Source organism: Schizophyllum commune (assembly GCF_000143185.2).
Source record: "Schizophyllum commune H4-8 unplaced genomic scaffold SCHCOscaffold_9, whole genome shotgun sequence".
NCBI classification, from domain to species: domain Eukaryota; kingdom Fungi; phylum Basidiomycota; class Agaricomycetes; order Agaricales; family Schizophyllaceae; genus Schizophyllum; species Schizophyllum commune.
This window is the reverse complement of record NW_026089546.1, coordinates 1,165,146-1,180,608: the sequence shown is the minus strand read 5'-3', so window position 1 is coordinate 1,180,608 and position 15,463 is coordinate 1,165,146. Positions and strand designations below refer to the sequence as shown.

The window sequence follows — 15,463 nt, the reverse complement described above, 5'->3', positions numbered from 1 at the left end:
TTTCCCTAGGTCCTTGTGTCGCTACTGAAGCGTATCGGCATGGGGCAGTTCGGAAAAGGAGGAACGGCATACCCTTACCGGGTATCTTGGCTCTAGTCCAAGTACGCGTCGGAACGCATGCATCTGCGAGGGCTGGCATACAGTCGAATTTTTTCCTTTACCCAAGGAACGGGTTGATCGCTATGTAGCGACTGAAGTATTTAACACGAGGCTGAAGGAGGGAGAGACGGCGCCGGCGTTGGGTCTAGCACTACGGAAGCAATGTATGCGCTCCTCATCGATGCTGAAATTGCCACATATCTTCAGTCGCCGCCCCGACCAGATGAACTCCGATCACAGATAATAGATAAGAACTTGCGCCTTGCGAGGCTGTCTTTTCACTGCATCGTTCCTCTCCCTCTGGTCCCAGCCCCAGAGGGAGTCCGGTGGTCCGGCCACCAGGAGCGCGTTGGTGCCCATCAACGCATGGGTGCACCTCCTCACGCCCAGCTCGGCAATGTATAAACCCTATACAGTCCGGGTCGGTGGGTAAACGCAGCGGCAACGGGGAGATTCGACTGGTTGAGGAAGGAACAGTGTACCCTGTACTGGGTATCTTGGCCTTAGGTTTCTTGACCTTACATAGGCTCGAGGACGCGTTGGAACGCATGCCTCTGCAAGGGCTGGCATACAGTCGAATTTTTCATGAGTGCTCGCCGTCGCGGGTTTCGCCATGGCCTTAGAGCAGACTATCTTCGTACATACCCTGTACTTCACGTCAAATAGATCGATCAAATGACATTTGAGGATTACTATCGGCAGCTTGGGCACGCAAGGCAGAGAGCGGATAATTGCGCAAGCACACACAACAGAACCTATCCACAACATACATGCAATTGCGCTCATCTGCGCCCCTTGCGAGCCGGAGGCCGCGCATTCTTCGCCTTGCGCTTCTCCTGAATTTTCCTCGACTTGCGAATCTGATCCACCGTCTTGAGCTCGTTCTTCGCCCTCCCCATCGTCTTCCCCGCGAACCTTGCCCCCTTCTTGATCTTCCCGCCCTTCGCCCCCGGCTTCCCCGACGACGCGCCAAACTTCGACGGCCCCGCCTCGTCCTCCCCAGCCGCCTCGTTCTTTTTCTTCATCTGCCGCACCTTGCGCTCGTAGTCCGTGCGCAGCTTGTCCAGCGGCTTCGTCGATGTCGCGACCTTGTTGTGCTTGAAGCGCTGCCCCGGGCGCCCGCGGTTCACCGACTCGCTCTCCTGCTCGCCGACCTTGGGCAGGCTCGCGTGGCTGCGCTGCTTCCACTCGTCGAAGCGGCCGCTGCGGTAGGTGGCGGGCAGGCGCTGGCCGCTCTCTGTGCGCACGAGTTTGACGTTGTCCGCGCCGACGCCGTCGCCCTGCACGAAGCGCTTCTTCTTCTTGTCCCAGTGCATCTGCTTGCGCTGCTTGTCGAGGAGGTTTTCGTCGCCGGTGAGATCGAACTGGGCGCCGCGTGCTTGCTCGACAAAAGATTGGCCATTGGAGAGGGAATAGCCTGCTTCGGCGATGGCATCCTTTTGCTGATAGGACAAGTAGAAGTCATTGTCGCGGAAGCCTTGTTGCTTGCCGGTGTCGAAGACGCGCTGGGAGTGGATGAGAATCTTCGATGCAGCATCCCACTGGCACACTCACAGCGATATCCTCCTCGTCGGCCATTTCGACTTCCTTGCGGCCACTCGAGACCTCCTCTTCCTCGTCTACAGGCGCGATCGCAGACGCAGACAAAGCTGCCGCTTCCGCCCGCTGCCTCGACTTACCCAACGCAGTCCGTCGCGCCTTCATAAGCGCCGCCGTCTCGCTGTTGTTCTTCGACCCCACCTCAAACACCGTCTCCGCCGGCCTAAACGTGCTCACAGCCTGCAAAATCGCCTTCCTCGCCTCCTCCGTCTGCCGCTTCTCCACCTCGCCCTCCCCCCTCAACAACACCGGATGCACCCCCGTCTGCGTGCCCGTCAGCATCCACTTCGGATCGCGCAGGATGTCCTTCGCGCGCTTGTAGCTCGGCGGCGAGGCCTTGCCCTGGCTGCGCTCGTACATGCGCTGGCCGCGCTGCATGACCTGCTTCTGCATCGCGAGCGAGTGCTCGGTGTCGTGGAGGGAGACGATGTACTCCATGTCCTCGTCGATGGACTCGCGCCGGAAGGTGCCGAGGATGAGGTTCTCGGCGAAGACCTCGTCACCGCCCGGCGGGGCGTCCGGGCGGAGCGGGCGGCCGAGGAAGAGCTGGAGGTCGAGGAGGTAGGGAAGCTCGGTGTTGGTGACGAAGGACCAGGCCCAGCCTTGGCGGCCGGCGCGTGCTGTGCGACCGACGCGGTGGACGAAGACGCGGGCGCCTTGCGGGAAATCGTAGTTGACGACGTTCTCGAGGACGGGGATATCGATACCGCGGGCGGCGACGTCGGTGACGACGAGGATGGTCGTGATGCCGCGGCGGAATCTCTCCATCTGCTGCGAGCGCGCGGTCTGGTCGAGAGAACCGTAGATATGCGAGACAGCGTAGCCGGCCGTCGAAAGCAAGGTGGTGAGATACTCGACGTGGTGCTTTGTAGCGGCGAAGATGAGCGTCTGGTGCGGGGCAGTAAAGATCTCTCCGCGCTTCGCCTTCCCCTTGCCCTTCGACTTCGTAGCACCCTCCTCGTCCTCTTCCGCGTTGACTTTCCCCAGCGGTACCTTGATAACGTCGCGCAGAAGCTCAAGCAGGCATGCCTCCTTCTCGGCCGCCTTGACGGAAAAGAAAGCCATCTTCAGGTCGGAGCTGATCTTGCTTTCTGCGTCCAGTCGGATGAGCTTCGGGTCCTGCAGACCGGCCTTGGCAAACTCGACGAGTGATTTCGGCAAGGTAGCGGAGAAAAGGAGGGTTTGACGCGAAGTCGGAAGGCGGTGGAGAATTTCGTTGAGAGCCGTCTCGAAACCCATCTCGAATAGTCGGTCAGCCTCGTCGAAGACGACATATTGGACAGACTTGAGGTCCAAATTCATCTCGACGATGAGGTGCAGAAGGCGGCCAGGGGTAGCGATGATGCTGTGAGATACATGAGAATAGTCCTTCAGTGAAAGAAGTCAAGGACGTACACATCAGGGTTGTTCGTCATCATCTCGAATTGCTCGTCCATTCCCTCGCCTCCTACAATGAGACCCCATCGCAAGCTCTGCCCCTTCGACGTCTCTTCGGTCTTTGAATCGCCAGCGTGATCTCCCTGGCAGGAATGCCAGCCGCGTGCGAGCTCTTTACCGACCCGTAGGATTTGTAGGGCCAGTTCACGAGTGGGAATGAGAATGAGTGCGCGAGCACCAAATGTCGTAGAGTGACGTCCGCCAAGGCGTTGAACGAGGGGAATCATGTAGCCGAGGGTTTTGCCTGAACCCGTGCGTGCCATACCAACTAGGTCGCGCGGAGGGTTGGCAAGGAGGGCAGGGATAGACAGACGTTGGATGGGTGTGGGTATCCGGAAGCCTTGCAAGGTCAAGGATCGCAAAAGCGACGGATGCAGACCTTGAACCTGATAAGGACCAACGCTGAAAGCACTGGCGGGGCTAACTCACCCATGCTTTGGAAGCTTCCTCCTCCTACTTCCCCCTTCGTAATCTTCGACTTCCCCTTCACCTTCTTCACCACCTCAGTGCCTCCCTTGATATTGCGCTTCGCGATGGAAGTCTGGATGAATTCTTGCAGATCGTCGTCGTTCCCCTCGTCCTCCTCCAGCCGCGGTTTCTTGCCCACGAGGGCGGACGAGATGTCCATCGAGTCATCCTCGTCATCCTGCGCAGCGACGACAGAGTATCCCGAATCAGAGTCGGAGTCCTCCGCAGCAGGAAGGGCGCGTTTGCGTTTTAACGGTGCCATCGTCGAGTGTGTGGAAGAAAACAAGTGATCGGGGCCATCATGCGCGCTCCGGATGTACCGGGCCGCGGTCAACTGCCGCCGGCACGATCACGACGCGCGCCTCCTTCGTGCGCCGACACCGTTGTTCGCGGGCTTACGACGGTGCTCGCGCTGATGATATCCTGACGCCCCTGTAACGCTCAACTCTTGCTTCCCACCACCATCTCACTACCCCATGTCTCTTGCAAAGGTCCCCTTCATCCTCTCCGTTATATGGGGGATTAACCGCACGATGACGCCGCCGACACCTCCCCCGTCGGCGAATGCACGCCATGAGGTGACTGGGAACTTCGTCGAACGGTGCGTACCTAGGCTCAATGCGCGTAACACTTGCTGAGGATTGTACTGCCTCAGGAATCTCATCCCTCACCTGAAGATCCTGCGGGTGAGTCACCGCGCCGTACACGTTCGAGCCTCCCCACCGCCTGCCCTGTAGCCCTGCTTCTGACTCTTGGTCGTAGAATGCATTTTGGATATCTGGACTCATCGAAGCCATCACCATACTTGCGGGGAACTTTCCTGATGCACCATACGCCGACTGGATCCTCCGCACCTTCCTCCCGGATGGAGGCCTTCAAAGCCTCAGAATCTCGACCCCCTTCCTCATAGGTATGCTACTCAGGACAGCCCATCCCCCAGTCGAAGCTGAGACTCCCCCCAAGGCTGGGCCATGAACCTCGCCGGCACCCTCGTGCGAATCCACTGCTATCGCAAGCTCGACCGCGCCTTCACCTTCGAGCTCGCCGTGCATGAAGAGCAGAAGCTCGTTACGGACGGTGTATACAGTATCGTACGCCACCCCAGCTACACCGGCGGTCTCGCCGCGGGCATGGGCTGCTTCATGGCGCAGCTCTCCCCTGGCTGCTGGCTGCATGAGTACAGCGGCCTGGTGCCCACCTCGCCTCTCGGCACGACGCTGTTCTGGCTGGCCCTGGTGATCCCGGGATTGTATGGCTTTGCTAGTCGAATCAAGACGGAGGACGCGATGTTGAAGAAGAATTTTGGCAAGCAGTGGGAGGAGTGGGCGAGGCGAGTTCCGTACAAGCTTATTCCAGGTGTGCTATGAGGTCTGTGTAATTGAGTTTCTCGGGTCATAGTCCGTGTACTCATCTGCAACGATCTGAATGCTTCGGTCGCAGGAGGCTACACAGGTTCGTGATGACTGCCCAGAGTCCATTGCGAGCCTGGCCAACTTGAACAGGATCTTCGTTTGATATAGTCATCCCTGAAGCTTCGTCTCCGCGTACACAGCTGCTGAGCTCACCATACCCTACGCAGTTGCCGTCTCCCGCCCCTTCTTGAAGCGTACTCAGCTTCCACGCACCCCCTTCAGCCTGTTTCGCGCGTACGAACGCGCAGATCCCAAGTCCCCGTGGTGATCCCAAGCCCTCGGCCCATCGGACCGACCCTTCGCTTCGGTCACGCGCTCGTCAGCCCGCGCCACTTTTGCGCCTTCTTGCGAAACAGCGCGGCCAGAGAACTGCAGAGAAATGGAACCCGGCTGGTTTCTTCCAGCATCTCGACAAGTTTCTGCCTCAATGTCAGAGATCTCTGCAGGCGCTGCCGAGATCTCTTCAGGAAGAATCCTGAAGATGCTCACTGCGTCTTACGCCTAGCCCCTGCCGCGGCCCGCCCTCCCCAATGATATCCTAGGGGGGTTCCGCCCGACGCACATATAATGGCTCTGTCGTCGGGGGAGATGCAAGACAAAAACATTTCCGTTGCTCAACGACAACGCGAACGCACTTGACTCTGCGACGACGTTCGTAGACTTCTGCACTCTCAACAGCGCTATGAACACGGTTCTCGGGATGAACGCGTCCCTCGCGAAAATTCCCTTCATCTGCTCAGTCCTCTGGGGGATAGACAGGAGCATGACGCCTCCGAGGCCACCCCCGCCTCCGACCGATAGACTGCCAGTACAGGGCAACTTCATCGAGCAGTGAGTATCTCCCTTTCCTTCTTTACGCCTGCGTGCAGTACCCTTGCTTACTATGGTTGCTCGCGCTTAGGTATGGGATTCCAGCCGTAGGCTTCCTCAAGGCAAGTAACCGGTGCACCGTACAATGCTTTCGCTCGGTTTCTAACCCCCCAACAGAAGGTCATGCTAGTCCCTGGCTTCATCGAAGTGGCAGTGATACTGGCTGGCAATTACCCCGACGCGCCTGGCGCGCCTTGGGTTCTGCGATATCTTCTCCCGCCTGGCGGCCTTGACGCTCTACGTCTAACAGTCCCCTTCCTCGCTGGTTCGTAGATCTCCTCCCAATCCATCAACATCCCCTTTCTGACTTCCCCTCACAGGCTGGGCTCTCAACCTTGCCGGCACCCTCCTCCGCGTCCACTGCTACCGCAAGCTCGACCGGCACTTCACCTACGAGCTCGCCGTGCAGAAGGACCAGAAGCTCGTCACCGACGGCGTCTACGGGATCGTGCGCCACCCCAGCTACACCGCGGCCGTCGCTGCGTGCATCGGGTTCTACATGGCGCAGCTCTGCCCAGGAAGCTGGCTGTACGAGTACATCGGCGTGGTGCCTACTGCGCTGCTCGGGACGGGCCTGTTCGCGATCATGGTTGTGGGGCTAGGGGAACGCATCCGGACAGAGGATGATATGCTGAAGAATAACTTTGGGGAACAGTGGCAGGAGTGGGCGAAGCGGGTTCCGTATAGGATTATACCCGGCCTTATCTGAACAAGGGATTCAAGCGCAGAGCTCTAATGCTCCACAGATAATACATACTACACAGCTTACAATAATGTAGGCATAATCCATTCATGATTTTCCAATGCTTCGATTCGACCGCAAGAATCCTCAGAAGCCTGCACCGCCAATTTCTGATGCACTTCGTCCCTACAGAGTGATCCTATGAGCCTAGTCCTACGACAGTGTAATTGAAGGAAGCTTACGCTTTGCGCTACATCCAGCCTACGAATTTCAGAGTAAAGTAACGCAACCAGGAGGAACGCGAGCTCTGCGGGAGGCACGTCGCGCTCGAGAACGAATCGAGCGGGTTCGTTCTTGCGGAAGAAGTGCGAGCGCGATGAACGGAAGTACGCGATGACGGTCTTGGTTGATGACGATGATAGGTCTTTGGCCTGAAATCGAGGAAAGGGGAGGAAGAGGAACGAAATCAGCTCGATGTGTTGGAGATTCCTTACGCGGATGACTTACCGTCCACGCCCCGTCCGCATAGTCCAATTCGTACTCTTGCTTCTCCCATTTCCAAGCTCGTGTGGTGGTCAATCTGCCACCTACATACACTTTGCACTCGACATCGCTGATGGGGTGTGTCTCCGCGCCGATGCTAAGGCAGCGCTCCGGCCAGTTGATGGACGCAGACAAGGCGGAAGTGACGAGGGTCGTCTCCTTGCGGATGCGCCCATAGTTGGTGTTGATGTGGATGGTGTAGTCGGCGTCGCTGCCGCCATCGTGGATGAGTGAGCCGTTGAGGATGTCTTCGCCGGCGAAGGTGAGTGTGCGCATGATGGTGGGGTGTAGGGTGCGAGGTGGGGGAAGTAGTAAAAATCGCGAGGGGCTTACGGACTTATATACGGATGGGACGGGGTGAGTAGCACGTATCCGTGTGCTCTGTGTGTATGAGGCGCTGTGAAAGAAAAAGGTGGAGTAGAGATGCGGTGCATTATGATGGAACCGCAAGAGAAATGTCGCCTCGGTGATGGGGTGCGTCCCGGGTGTGCTCGTAGTACTCCTTCACGTTCAGGAGCGGGACGTGCTCGAACTTGGTGCCCTGGAAGCGCCTGAGGGGGACGAGGACGACGGGGTGGGCAAGCGTCAGATCGCCAACCTTAATTGGCTGAAGAGTCTGACAATCGCGGAGGAGGACATGATGGAGGAGTTTGCTGTGGCCCTGCGCTAGTTCAAGAAGCAACTCAAGAAGCATAGGCTTTCCAAGGAGCTCCGCGACTTGAATGGCAAGCCGGACGACCTCGAGCGCGCGAGCGGCGGATTGTAGGATGAGGTAGAAAAGGGGATGCACGTTCCCCCCGTTTCTTGCCGTTTCTTGTGGACTTCTTGTAGATGCCGACACAAAGAATATACTTGAGAGTCAATGCGCATTTGTCCTTCCAGCTTGATGACGAACTACCTTACTGTCTAATACATTGCGTATCCTCCGGTCGCCGAGATTGTCTGCCCCGTTATCCAGCGCGAGCTCTCCTCCGCGAGCCACGCGACGATCTGAGCAATATCGTCCCCTGTCCCGAACCGTCGCTCCATCGGTGTATGGGCCTTTTGATAATTTTTCAGTTCTGCCGGTACCTTGTCCAGCATGTCGGATTGCACTGGGCCAGGCGCAACGACGTTGACGGTGTGGCCCTGCAGTCCAAGCTCAACCGCCCACGCGCGCGTCATCCCCTCGAGGGCGGCCTTGCTCGCACAGTAGAGCGAAAAGCCCTGAGAGGCCGCCCGCCCGGCAATAGACGAGAGATTTACTATGCGTCCGTGATCTCCCAGCACTCGCGCGACGGCTTGTGACATAAAGTACGCGCCGCGGACGTTGATGTCGAAGAGGGATGCGTAGTCCTCGGGGGTGACGTCGATAGCGGGCTTCTGGAACTCGACGGCAGCGTTGTTAACGAGGATATGGATGTGCTGGGTAGAGAAGGCGGTGAGGGTGGCGTCGACGATTTGTTGAGAGGAGGGAAGGAGGCGGAGATCGGCCTTGACGGTGGCGGCGGCAGAGCCATTGTTCAGCGCGGCTATGCGGGCAACAAGGTCGTCGGCGCGCTTCTGGCTGCTATCTGAGGTGAAGGTGATCATGACCTGATGATGCCCGGGTAGCAACCTGCAGCGCGGGAGTGGCCAATACACGCACCTTCGCACCACGCTTCGCCAATTCGAAAGCGATATGCTCACCAATACCGCGGGAGGCGCCAGTCACGATAGCAACCCTGCCGGCGAGGGGAAGATGCGTAGGTGAGGTCATAGTAGAGGAAGGGGGCGGTGTGGTGTGGGTGCAGTGAGATGGTCTCAATCGACAGCGACGCTGACCTTATAAGCAGGACACTTTGGGCCTACATCGTTTAGGCAGAATGTGGGGAACACATTGGTGTGCTCATTCACCGATGTCGAGTTCGGCGTCAAAGACAACGTAACTTCTTGAGCTTCCCCGCGTCGGATGTTCGCAGCGGGGGTCCGAAACGGAGGTCGACCTAAACGCGGCGCAACGCCCTGGCTCTGGACGGTCCAGGGCATGCGACCGAACTGTAATCATCGCGGGCTCATGGTGCATTTATCATGAAGAAGTACTCGGCTATGTCGAGTGCATCGCGTCGAGCATTCGGAGGGCCCTGTTCACAGGCATGCCGGGATGCTGGCGAAGATCACGGTAACTGAGAAGAAGAGGTGGAGTCACGTCACGGTTCAACTTCATGTCGCGATCACGTGTGATGTCGTCACGTTGAGTTCGACGCGAGCTCGGTTGCATCTGACCTCCATCACCTCAACACGGTTCAGGCTGACCATCGCCTTTGGCCGCCCCTCTCCCCGGAAGAACCACTCCAAGCTCACAACACCATGGCTGATCTCAGCTCCCGCTACCTTCCCGACGTGTCCGACTCGTATCTGCTCGACGAGAGCTCGATGCAGCTGGAAGACGATAGCCCGGATGCCTCATTCGCCTTCCAGATGCCCATTGCTCCGGGAAGGCGAGCAGTACCCGCAGATATAACGCAGGACATGTCCTTTGACCTCCCCGCGAGCGGTCATGACAACCTGCTTGACGACGATGGAGACGACTTCCTCGGTGCGGCGGATCAGACGTTGGGTACGCCCGCGCCACCGAGGGCTGCGAGGGCGCGGGGGACTCCAAGGCTTGACTCGACCGAGAAAGACACACAAACGCCCCGCAAATCCGATGGGCCGCTGACACTCAGCCAACTCACGCCTCGTGCCCCGAAATGGCTCCCAGACGATGCTAATCAGGATGAAGACGACGAGGAATCGTATGAGGAGGAGGAGGTGCGTTGCGATGATTGCATACTCGAGCCTAAGCTGACAGGGTCCCCGCAGTCCGCTCCCCTTCCGGCTATGAACACGAAGTACGATGACAACCAACCAATCCCATCCGGCAGCGCTAGCAATGCCGGTTACTCCTTCGACGACTCGAGCTTTAATGAAGTGTCCACCTTTGCACCCGATGCAGAGAGCACCTTCCTGTCTGACGCCGACATGTCCCTCGACCCCGCAGCAACGCGATTACTCGCATATAGTGAACAGTTTGGGTGCGTCAGGAGTTCTACTCACATCGGGTACTTGCTCATTTCTTCGTAGCCTGCATAACACTTTCGCTCCTCCCGCACCTCCACAGTACAATGAGAAGGAGGCGACCCCGAAGCGGAGTCCACCACGCAATGACGAACCACTCACAATCTCGCAACTCTCCCCTCGCAAGGCGACGCCCTCGCCTACCAAGAAGACCCCTCGCAAGGCCAAAACACCTGCGAAAACCCCCTTCACTACGAGAAAGGCCAAGACGCCAGCTCCGCCATCTGCCGCTGCGCCCACCCCGCACCCCACTGAAGCCACGCCCGTCGCTCAGGCGGTACCCAGTCCGGTGGCCTCACCCTCTTCCGCAGCCGCGGCCTTGCCTGCTCCCATGGAAGCCATCTCGGCGCCACCGCCGTCGCCGCCGAAGCCCATGCGTGCGCCCTCGCCCATGAAGAGGTCTAGCAAACGGCAGTCGACAGCTCGGGAGGAAGAAGAGGAAGACGAGGAAGATGACGATGAACCGACTACCGCGCCAGCCGCCGCTCCCTCGCAGACTGCCGGTCCTTTACAAACCGCGGGTCCCTCGCAAGCTGCCGGTTCCTCGCAAGCTGCCGGTCCCTCGCAGCCTCCTCCCAAGAAAGCGCCCGCTGCCACCGAGTCCAAGCGCCCTGCGAAGCGCGCAAAGATCGAACCGGTGGTGAAGCGCGGGCTGAACGCGTCGAAGAACGCGCAGAAGAGCTCGCTCACGGAGCGGAGGCGGGTGCCGTCAGGGCCAGCGGCTCGTGGGCCAGCGACGCGTGCGGTGTCTGGGACGACGACGCGTGTGGTGTCTGGGACGACGACGCGTGTCGTGTCTGGGACGACTACAGCGCGTTCGGTGTCAGGGGCGGCGTCGCGTCCGGCGTCGGCTGCAGCTCCGCGTGTGACTCGCGCCGTCTCTGCTGCGGGTACGCTGCAGAACTCGAGGGCGAGGAATCAGGCGCCGGTGGGAGGGAGTAAGCCGGCCAGCGCGAAGCCCCCTTCGCAGGTAGCGACGACGGGGAAGAGGGAAAATACGCCGGCTGCGCAGACACAGGCCAAGTCGGTTGCGCAGACGCCGGCGAAGCCGGTTGCGCAGGCGCAGGTGAAGCCAGTCTCGAGGAAACCTCCTTCGGCTGCGCAGACGCGCGCAAAGCCTGTACAGCCTGCTCAGGAGCCGGCGATGGTGATGGTGGCCGATGCGGCACCCGCGCAAGAAGACTCGCAGCCTGCTGCTCCTGCTCCCTCAATGACTGTCGATGCTGGCGAACAGGAAGTCGAAGAGCCTGAGGCGGGTGCTGCTTCAGATGGGGACACGCAGATGGTCGTCGAAGAGGCGTCATGGGCGGTCGCTGATATGGACAACTGCGACGACTCGACGCCTCCTGCTCCTGCTCCTCGAGCGTTGAGCCCCATCGACGATGACGCTGAGGACGAGCTGCCACTGGGTCAAGCAGAGCAGGAGCAATCTCACGAAGCGGTTGGGGAGGCAAGCGCGGCACCGGCAGCAACGAAGCCACGACCTCAGCGTAAGCAGCCCGAGCGCAAGAAGCAACCAGAGGTGAAGAAGCAGCCAGTGCCCAAGAAGCCCGAGGTAAAGAAACAACCGGAGGCCAAGCAGCAGCCTGAAGTCAAGAAGCGACCTGTGGTCAGAAAGCACCCAGAGGTCCTGAAGCAGTCCGAACCCAAACCGCCGTTCGACGCGTCGTCCTCCTCCGATACGAGCAAACCCTTCATTTTCGGCGCTGGCAAGCAGGCCAAGTTCACCCTGAGCACGTCGTCAGACGCGGGGTCGAGCAGGCTGCACGAGTCGGAGGGCTCTGCGCATGCGCGCTCGCTAAGTCGCTCAGCGCTGAACATGTCCGTGACGGAACCGAAGCCGTTCACCTTCCATACGGATATGCGGCTAAGGGAGCGGGAGGCGTTCGATGCGAAGGTGAAGGAGCGCCTGAAGCGGGAGGAAGAGGAGGAGGCGGAAAGGAGGAGGCAGGCGGAGGAGGAGGCGGAGAGGGAGGTGAGTCCTTGTGGTGTTGATTGGCGGATTGTTTGCTGATGAAGTGTTTTAGGTGAAGCAATTGCGCAAGCGTATGGTACCGCGGGCGCATGAGGTGCCAGAGTGGTATCGCTCTGCTCCTAAGAAGCAAAAGCTGGACGAGTCCAAGTAGGATACGCGAGAGGGGGTGGACAGTTGTATAGATTCCTTGAACTCTCATGTAGTTGTTTTGCGCGTCTCTGGCAGACGTCCGAGTATACGAGCTTGCTTTCACGCCTTATGTCCTACCTGAAGGTATTGGGACATCGACTGAGCATCGCAGGATGTTGGCAAGTCGAGAGAGCACGTGTGCGGCACTTAGCGCCGGTGTCCGACTTGATCAGCTTGCCTTCACCTGTCGGCACCATTACATCCCTCCACCTGCACTGAGCGCGTCTGCGACGTCCTCAGCCACACTACATGTCATTTTCTGCTTGATACTTCCCTAAACCACAAGGCTCTCGCGATGGAAACCACTACCGAGCCGACAACTGTCGCTGCCGCTCCGGACGCCGCGCCGCCATCTACGGACGATGCGCCGGCCTCGCCTACCTCAGAGGAGTTCAAGTCTCCGCGCGAATCTATCAGCAGCAAGCCAGCGTCCCGGAGAAATTCTGTGCGGAAAAGCCAGAGCTCTGGTACGCCGACGACCGAGACCGTCAAGGACACAGGAGATGTCCTCTCCCTGGAGGAGCTCAAGTCGCCGAGCAAGGCCGACTTCAGCAAGGATGCGACTCCGCGGGACTCGATCAGGAACAGCGAGCTCACTGAGGTCACCCTCGAGGGCAGCGAGAGCTCGCACGAAGACTTCTCGCCCGTCGCGCTCTCGTCCGGGACCAGCGCTCGCAGCTCGGTCTCCTCCGCGCAGGCCGCGGGCAATCGGTTCAGCGCGACGTCCCTCACCTCCCCCATCACCCTCATTGATTCGAAGCCGAGCTCACACAAGAAGACGCCGTCTACGACGACTATATTGTCGACGCACAACTTGGTTGTGGAGGAGACGACGCGTACGAATAGGACAAGCATCGACGGGCAACATAGGCTGCAGGAGGAGTTTGAGAAGCTACAGAAGGATAAGGAAGCTGAGGCGGCGGAGAAGGGCTCAGCGGATGGAATTGACTGGAGTGCGTGTGCTACGTCCCTGATGCTGAACCCTGACTGACCTTGCTGCTCAGACTTCTGGGGAGATGTGATGGGAGGTACGTTTAGCCCACTCATCCCGACAAACCTTTCTCAGTACCTCTAGATTACACGCGCTTCGCCGCTGAACACCCCGAGGAGCTTTCGCAAGCAATTGCGAAGGGCATCCCAAGCTCACTGCGCGGCATGATGTGGCAACTCATGTAACGAGGGAACGTCACTAGCCCTTCGCGTCCGGCTCACTCGCTACTAGGGCTGCGTCTAAAGATCCGGAACTTGAAGCTACTTACCTGAAGTTGCTCAAGGAGCCAGGCACTCCACATGAGAAGGCAATCACTCGTGACCTGGGGAGGTCAGTCCAAGCATCGGATAGTGCTGCCGTCTGGCTAACGCCTGCCACAGAACTTTCCCCCATCACGACTTCTTCACGGATGGCGCAGGCATCGGGCAAGAGAATCTCTTCAATGTGCTGAAGGCGTACTCGCTGTGCGTCTTCTCTGTGATCTTCTGACAGGTTGTACTGACCGGGCTTCAGATACGACACACAGGTCGGGTATTGCCAAGGCCTACCGTTTGTGGTCGCAATCCTCCTGCTCAACGTATGCCCACAACCTCTTAACGGGTGGCGCTTTGCAGACTGATGCGTAGATGCCCGACGAAGAAGCCTTCTGCTTGCTAGTACGCTTAATGCACGACTACGGCCTGAGAGGGCACTTCTTGCCTGAGATGCCGAAACTGCAGCTACGATTAGTAGGTCATGATTCTCATTCGCCTAGGCTAGGCATACTGACGGTGGATAGTTCCAGGTTTGCTCAATATTTGGGTCCAAAGACGCTAGAATATTGACGAAACTCAGTTCGACCGACTGATTGAAGAGCTCCTTCCTGGTACGCATGGATAGCTGCTGCGCAAGCACGCAGAGTTGTTGAAGTGCGCTCCTCAGTATTACATGTACACTTCTTGCGGCAAGGCGTCAAGTCAAGCATGTTCTGCTCGCAGTGGTTCCTCACGATGTTCAGCTACCGGTCCGTTGGCTTTCCTCCGACCATAAACTATCGCTAAACTCCCTCGCAGATTCCCTCTCGACGTCGTCTTCCGAATATACGATCACGTCTTAGCCAACGGCATTGAGGCCATCTTTGGCTTCAGCATCGCGCTTCTGCACAAGAACGAGGAGACCTTGCTGAAGATGAAGTTCGATGAAATCTTGGGCTTCCTGAACATGAAGTTGTTCGATATCTACAAGGTACGTCTCTCAGCTTTCCTCATGGCCGCGAACCCAACTTTTCGGCTCAGGTCGAAGGCGAAGGAGATGCTCCTCCGACATATAAGGTCGACGAGTTCATACGAGATGCAGTCTCGCTGCGCATCTCATCGTTCATGCTGGACAACTACGCGCATGAGTACGAAGAGTTGATGGTGCGTACTGCTGCACTGCTAACTCGGCGTGGTGAACCTCATACCCGGATAGCGGGAGACGCACAAGAATGCGCTCGAGAAGGATGAATTGCGTAACACGAATCGCGTGCTAGCCGCGAAAGTGTATGTGCTGCAAGCTGCTACTCGAACGATATCGTTGACGCGCTTACAGGAAAGAGCTCGAGGAGAACCTCTCACAAATAAGCACGGAACACATAGAAATACTGGTACTTGACATTCCCCTCGCACGAATGCATATGCCTGACACTTATTCAGAACGAGCTCGTAAAGCAACGATTGCGCAATGAAGAAATGGAGGAACAACTCGTCCGCTACAAGCTGCTGTAAGCCTGATCATCCTTGGTTGGAGGCATCGCTCACCAACGCTGCGTAGATACGCTGAAGCAATGCATCAAAACGAAGACGCAGGATCATCGCACCGACTCTCGCAAGCCACAACTAACAGCGCACATCGAGGAAGCAATAGAGCCAGCAGTAATAGAGGGAGCACGACATGACGCCGATGGCGAGCTCTTTCTTGATTCCTTCTGACTTGTGGATCGTGCTCGCTTGCATAGACATTTGTTATCGCTTTCGTACTGCTCTTATCCGCATCTTCACAGTACTGTAGTCCTAGAAATGCATGGCCACTGGGGCCTCAAACATTGTCCAAGTTGATCAGCGCGGGCAATCGAAGAACAAAGCCTTCCTTTTGGGGTATGC

General features: G+C 58.2%; 7 protein-coding genes across 7 annotated transcripts; 4 read left to right on the top strand and 3 right to left on the bottom strand.

Moving 5' to 3' along the window:
• Nucleotides 1-395: 395 nt before the first annotated feature.
• SCHCODRAFT_02750974 (DEAD-domain-containing protein) lies at nucleotides 396-3,888 on the bottom strand. Its single transcript, XM_050347248.1, has 4 exons — nucleotides 3,565-3,888; nucleotides 3,094-3,514; nucleotides 1,654-3,043; nucleotides 396-1,604 (listed from the first exon to the last, which is right to left on the bottom strand). The coding sequence occupies exons 1-4, from the start codon at nucleotides 3,863-3,865 to the stop codon at nucleotides 882-884; spliced, it is 2,835 nt and encodes a 944-aa protein (XP_050198835.1). The 5' UTR covers nucleotides 3,866-3,888; the 3' UTR covers nucleotides 396-881.
• Nucleotides 3,889-4,001: 113 nt separating this feature from the next.
• SCHCODRAFT_02634458 (uncharacterized protein) lies at nucleotides 4,002-5,050 on the top strand. Its single transcript, XM_050345817.1, has 4 exons — nucleotides 4,002-4,204; nucleotides 4,259-4,289; nucleotides 4,366-4,513; nucleotides 4,567-5,050. The coding sequence occupies exons 1-4, from the start codon at nucleotides 4,080-4,082 to the stop codon at nucleotides 4,968-4,970; spliced, it is 708 nt and encodes a 235-aa protein (XP_050198834.1). The 5' UTR covers nucleotides 4,002-4,079; the 3' UTR covers nucleotides 4,971-5,050.
• Nucleotides 5,051-6,008: 958 nt separating this feature from the next.
• Nucleotides 6,009-6,594, top strand: SCHCODRAFT_02509765 (uncharacterized protein; the record flags this gene model as incomplete). Its single annotated transcript, XM_003029716.1, has 2 exons — nucleotides 6,009-6,150; nucleotides 6,206-6,594. 2 exons carry the CDS (start codon nucleotides 6,009-6,011, stop codon nucleotides 6,592-6,594), a joined length of 531 nt encoding a protein of 176 aa, XP_003029762.1.
• SCHCODRAFT_02549446 (uncharacterized protein) lies at nucleotides 6,261-7,656 on the bottom strand. Its single transcript, XM_003029311.2, has 3 exons — nucleotides 7,075-7,656; nucleotides 6,810-6,998; nucleotides 6,261-6,753 (listed from the first exon to the last, which is right to left on the bottom strand). The coding sequence occupies exons 1-3, from the start codon at nucleotides 7,384-7,386 to the stop codon at nucleotides 6,715-6,717; spliced, it is 540 nt and encodes a 179-aa protein (XP_003029357.1). The 5' UTR covers nucleotides 7,387-7,656; the 3' UTR covers nucleotides 6,261-6,714.
• Nucleotides 7,657-7,997: 341 nt separating this feature from the next.
• SCHCODRAFT_02634450 (NAD(P)-binding protein) lies at nucleotides 7,998-8,999 on the bottom strand. Its single transcript, XM_003029310.2, has 2 exons — nucleotides 8,738-8,999; nucleotides 7,998-8,685 (listed from the first exon to the last, which is right to left on the bottom strand). Exons 1-2 carry the CDS (start codon nucleotides 8,846-8,848, stop codon nucleotides 8,017-8,019), a joined length of 780 nt encoding a protein of 259 aa, XP_003029356.1. The 5' UTR covers nucleotides 8,849-8,999; the 3' UTR covers nucleotides 7,998-8,016.
• A 350-nt stretch (nucleotides 9,000-9,349) lies between these two features.
• SCHCODRAFT_02634447 (uncharacterized protein) lies at nucleotides 9,350-12,421 on the top strand. Its single transcript, XM_003029715.3, has 4 exons — nucleotides 9,350-9,882; nucleotides 9,934-10,145; nucleotides 10,195-12,163; nucleotides 12,216-12,421. Exons 1-4 carry the CDS (start codon nucleotides 9,439-9,441, stop codon nucleotides 12,312-12,314), a joined length of 2,724 nt encoding a protein of 907 aa, XP_003029761.1. The 5' UTR covers nucleotides 9,350-9,438; the 3' UTR covers nucleotides 12,315-12,421.
• Nucleotides 12,422-12,540: 119 nt separating this feature from the next.
• On the top strand, nucleotides 12,541-15,400 carry SCHCODRAFT_02634445 (RabGAP/TBC). Its single transcript, XM_050345816.1, is given in 16 exon segments — nucleotides 12,541-13,305; nucleotides 13,357-13,380; nucleotides 13,428-13,524; nucleotides 13,575-13,673; nucleotides 13,724-13,807; nucleotides 13,857-13,920; nucleotides 13,970-14,070; nucleotides 14,082-14,085; nucleotides 14,175-14,208; nucleotides 14,265-14,346; nucleotides 14,396-14,567; nucleotides 14,618-14,740; nucleotides 14,793-14,863; nucleotides 14,913-14,967; nucleotides 15,017-15,084; nucleotides 15,135-15,400. 16 exon segments carry the CDS (start codon nucleotides 12,648-12,650, stop codon nucleotides 15,256-15,258), a joined length of 1,860 nt encoding a protein of 619 aa, XP_050198833.1. The 5' UTR covers nucleotides 12,541-12,647; the 3' UTR covers nucleotides 15,259-15,400.
• Nucleotides 15,401-15,463: the final 63 nt, after the last annotated feature.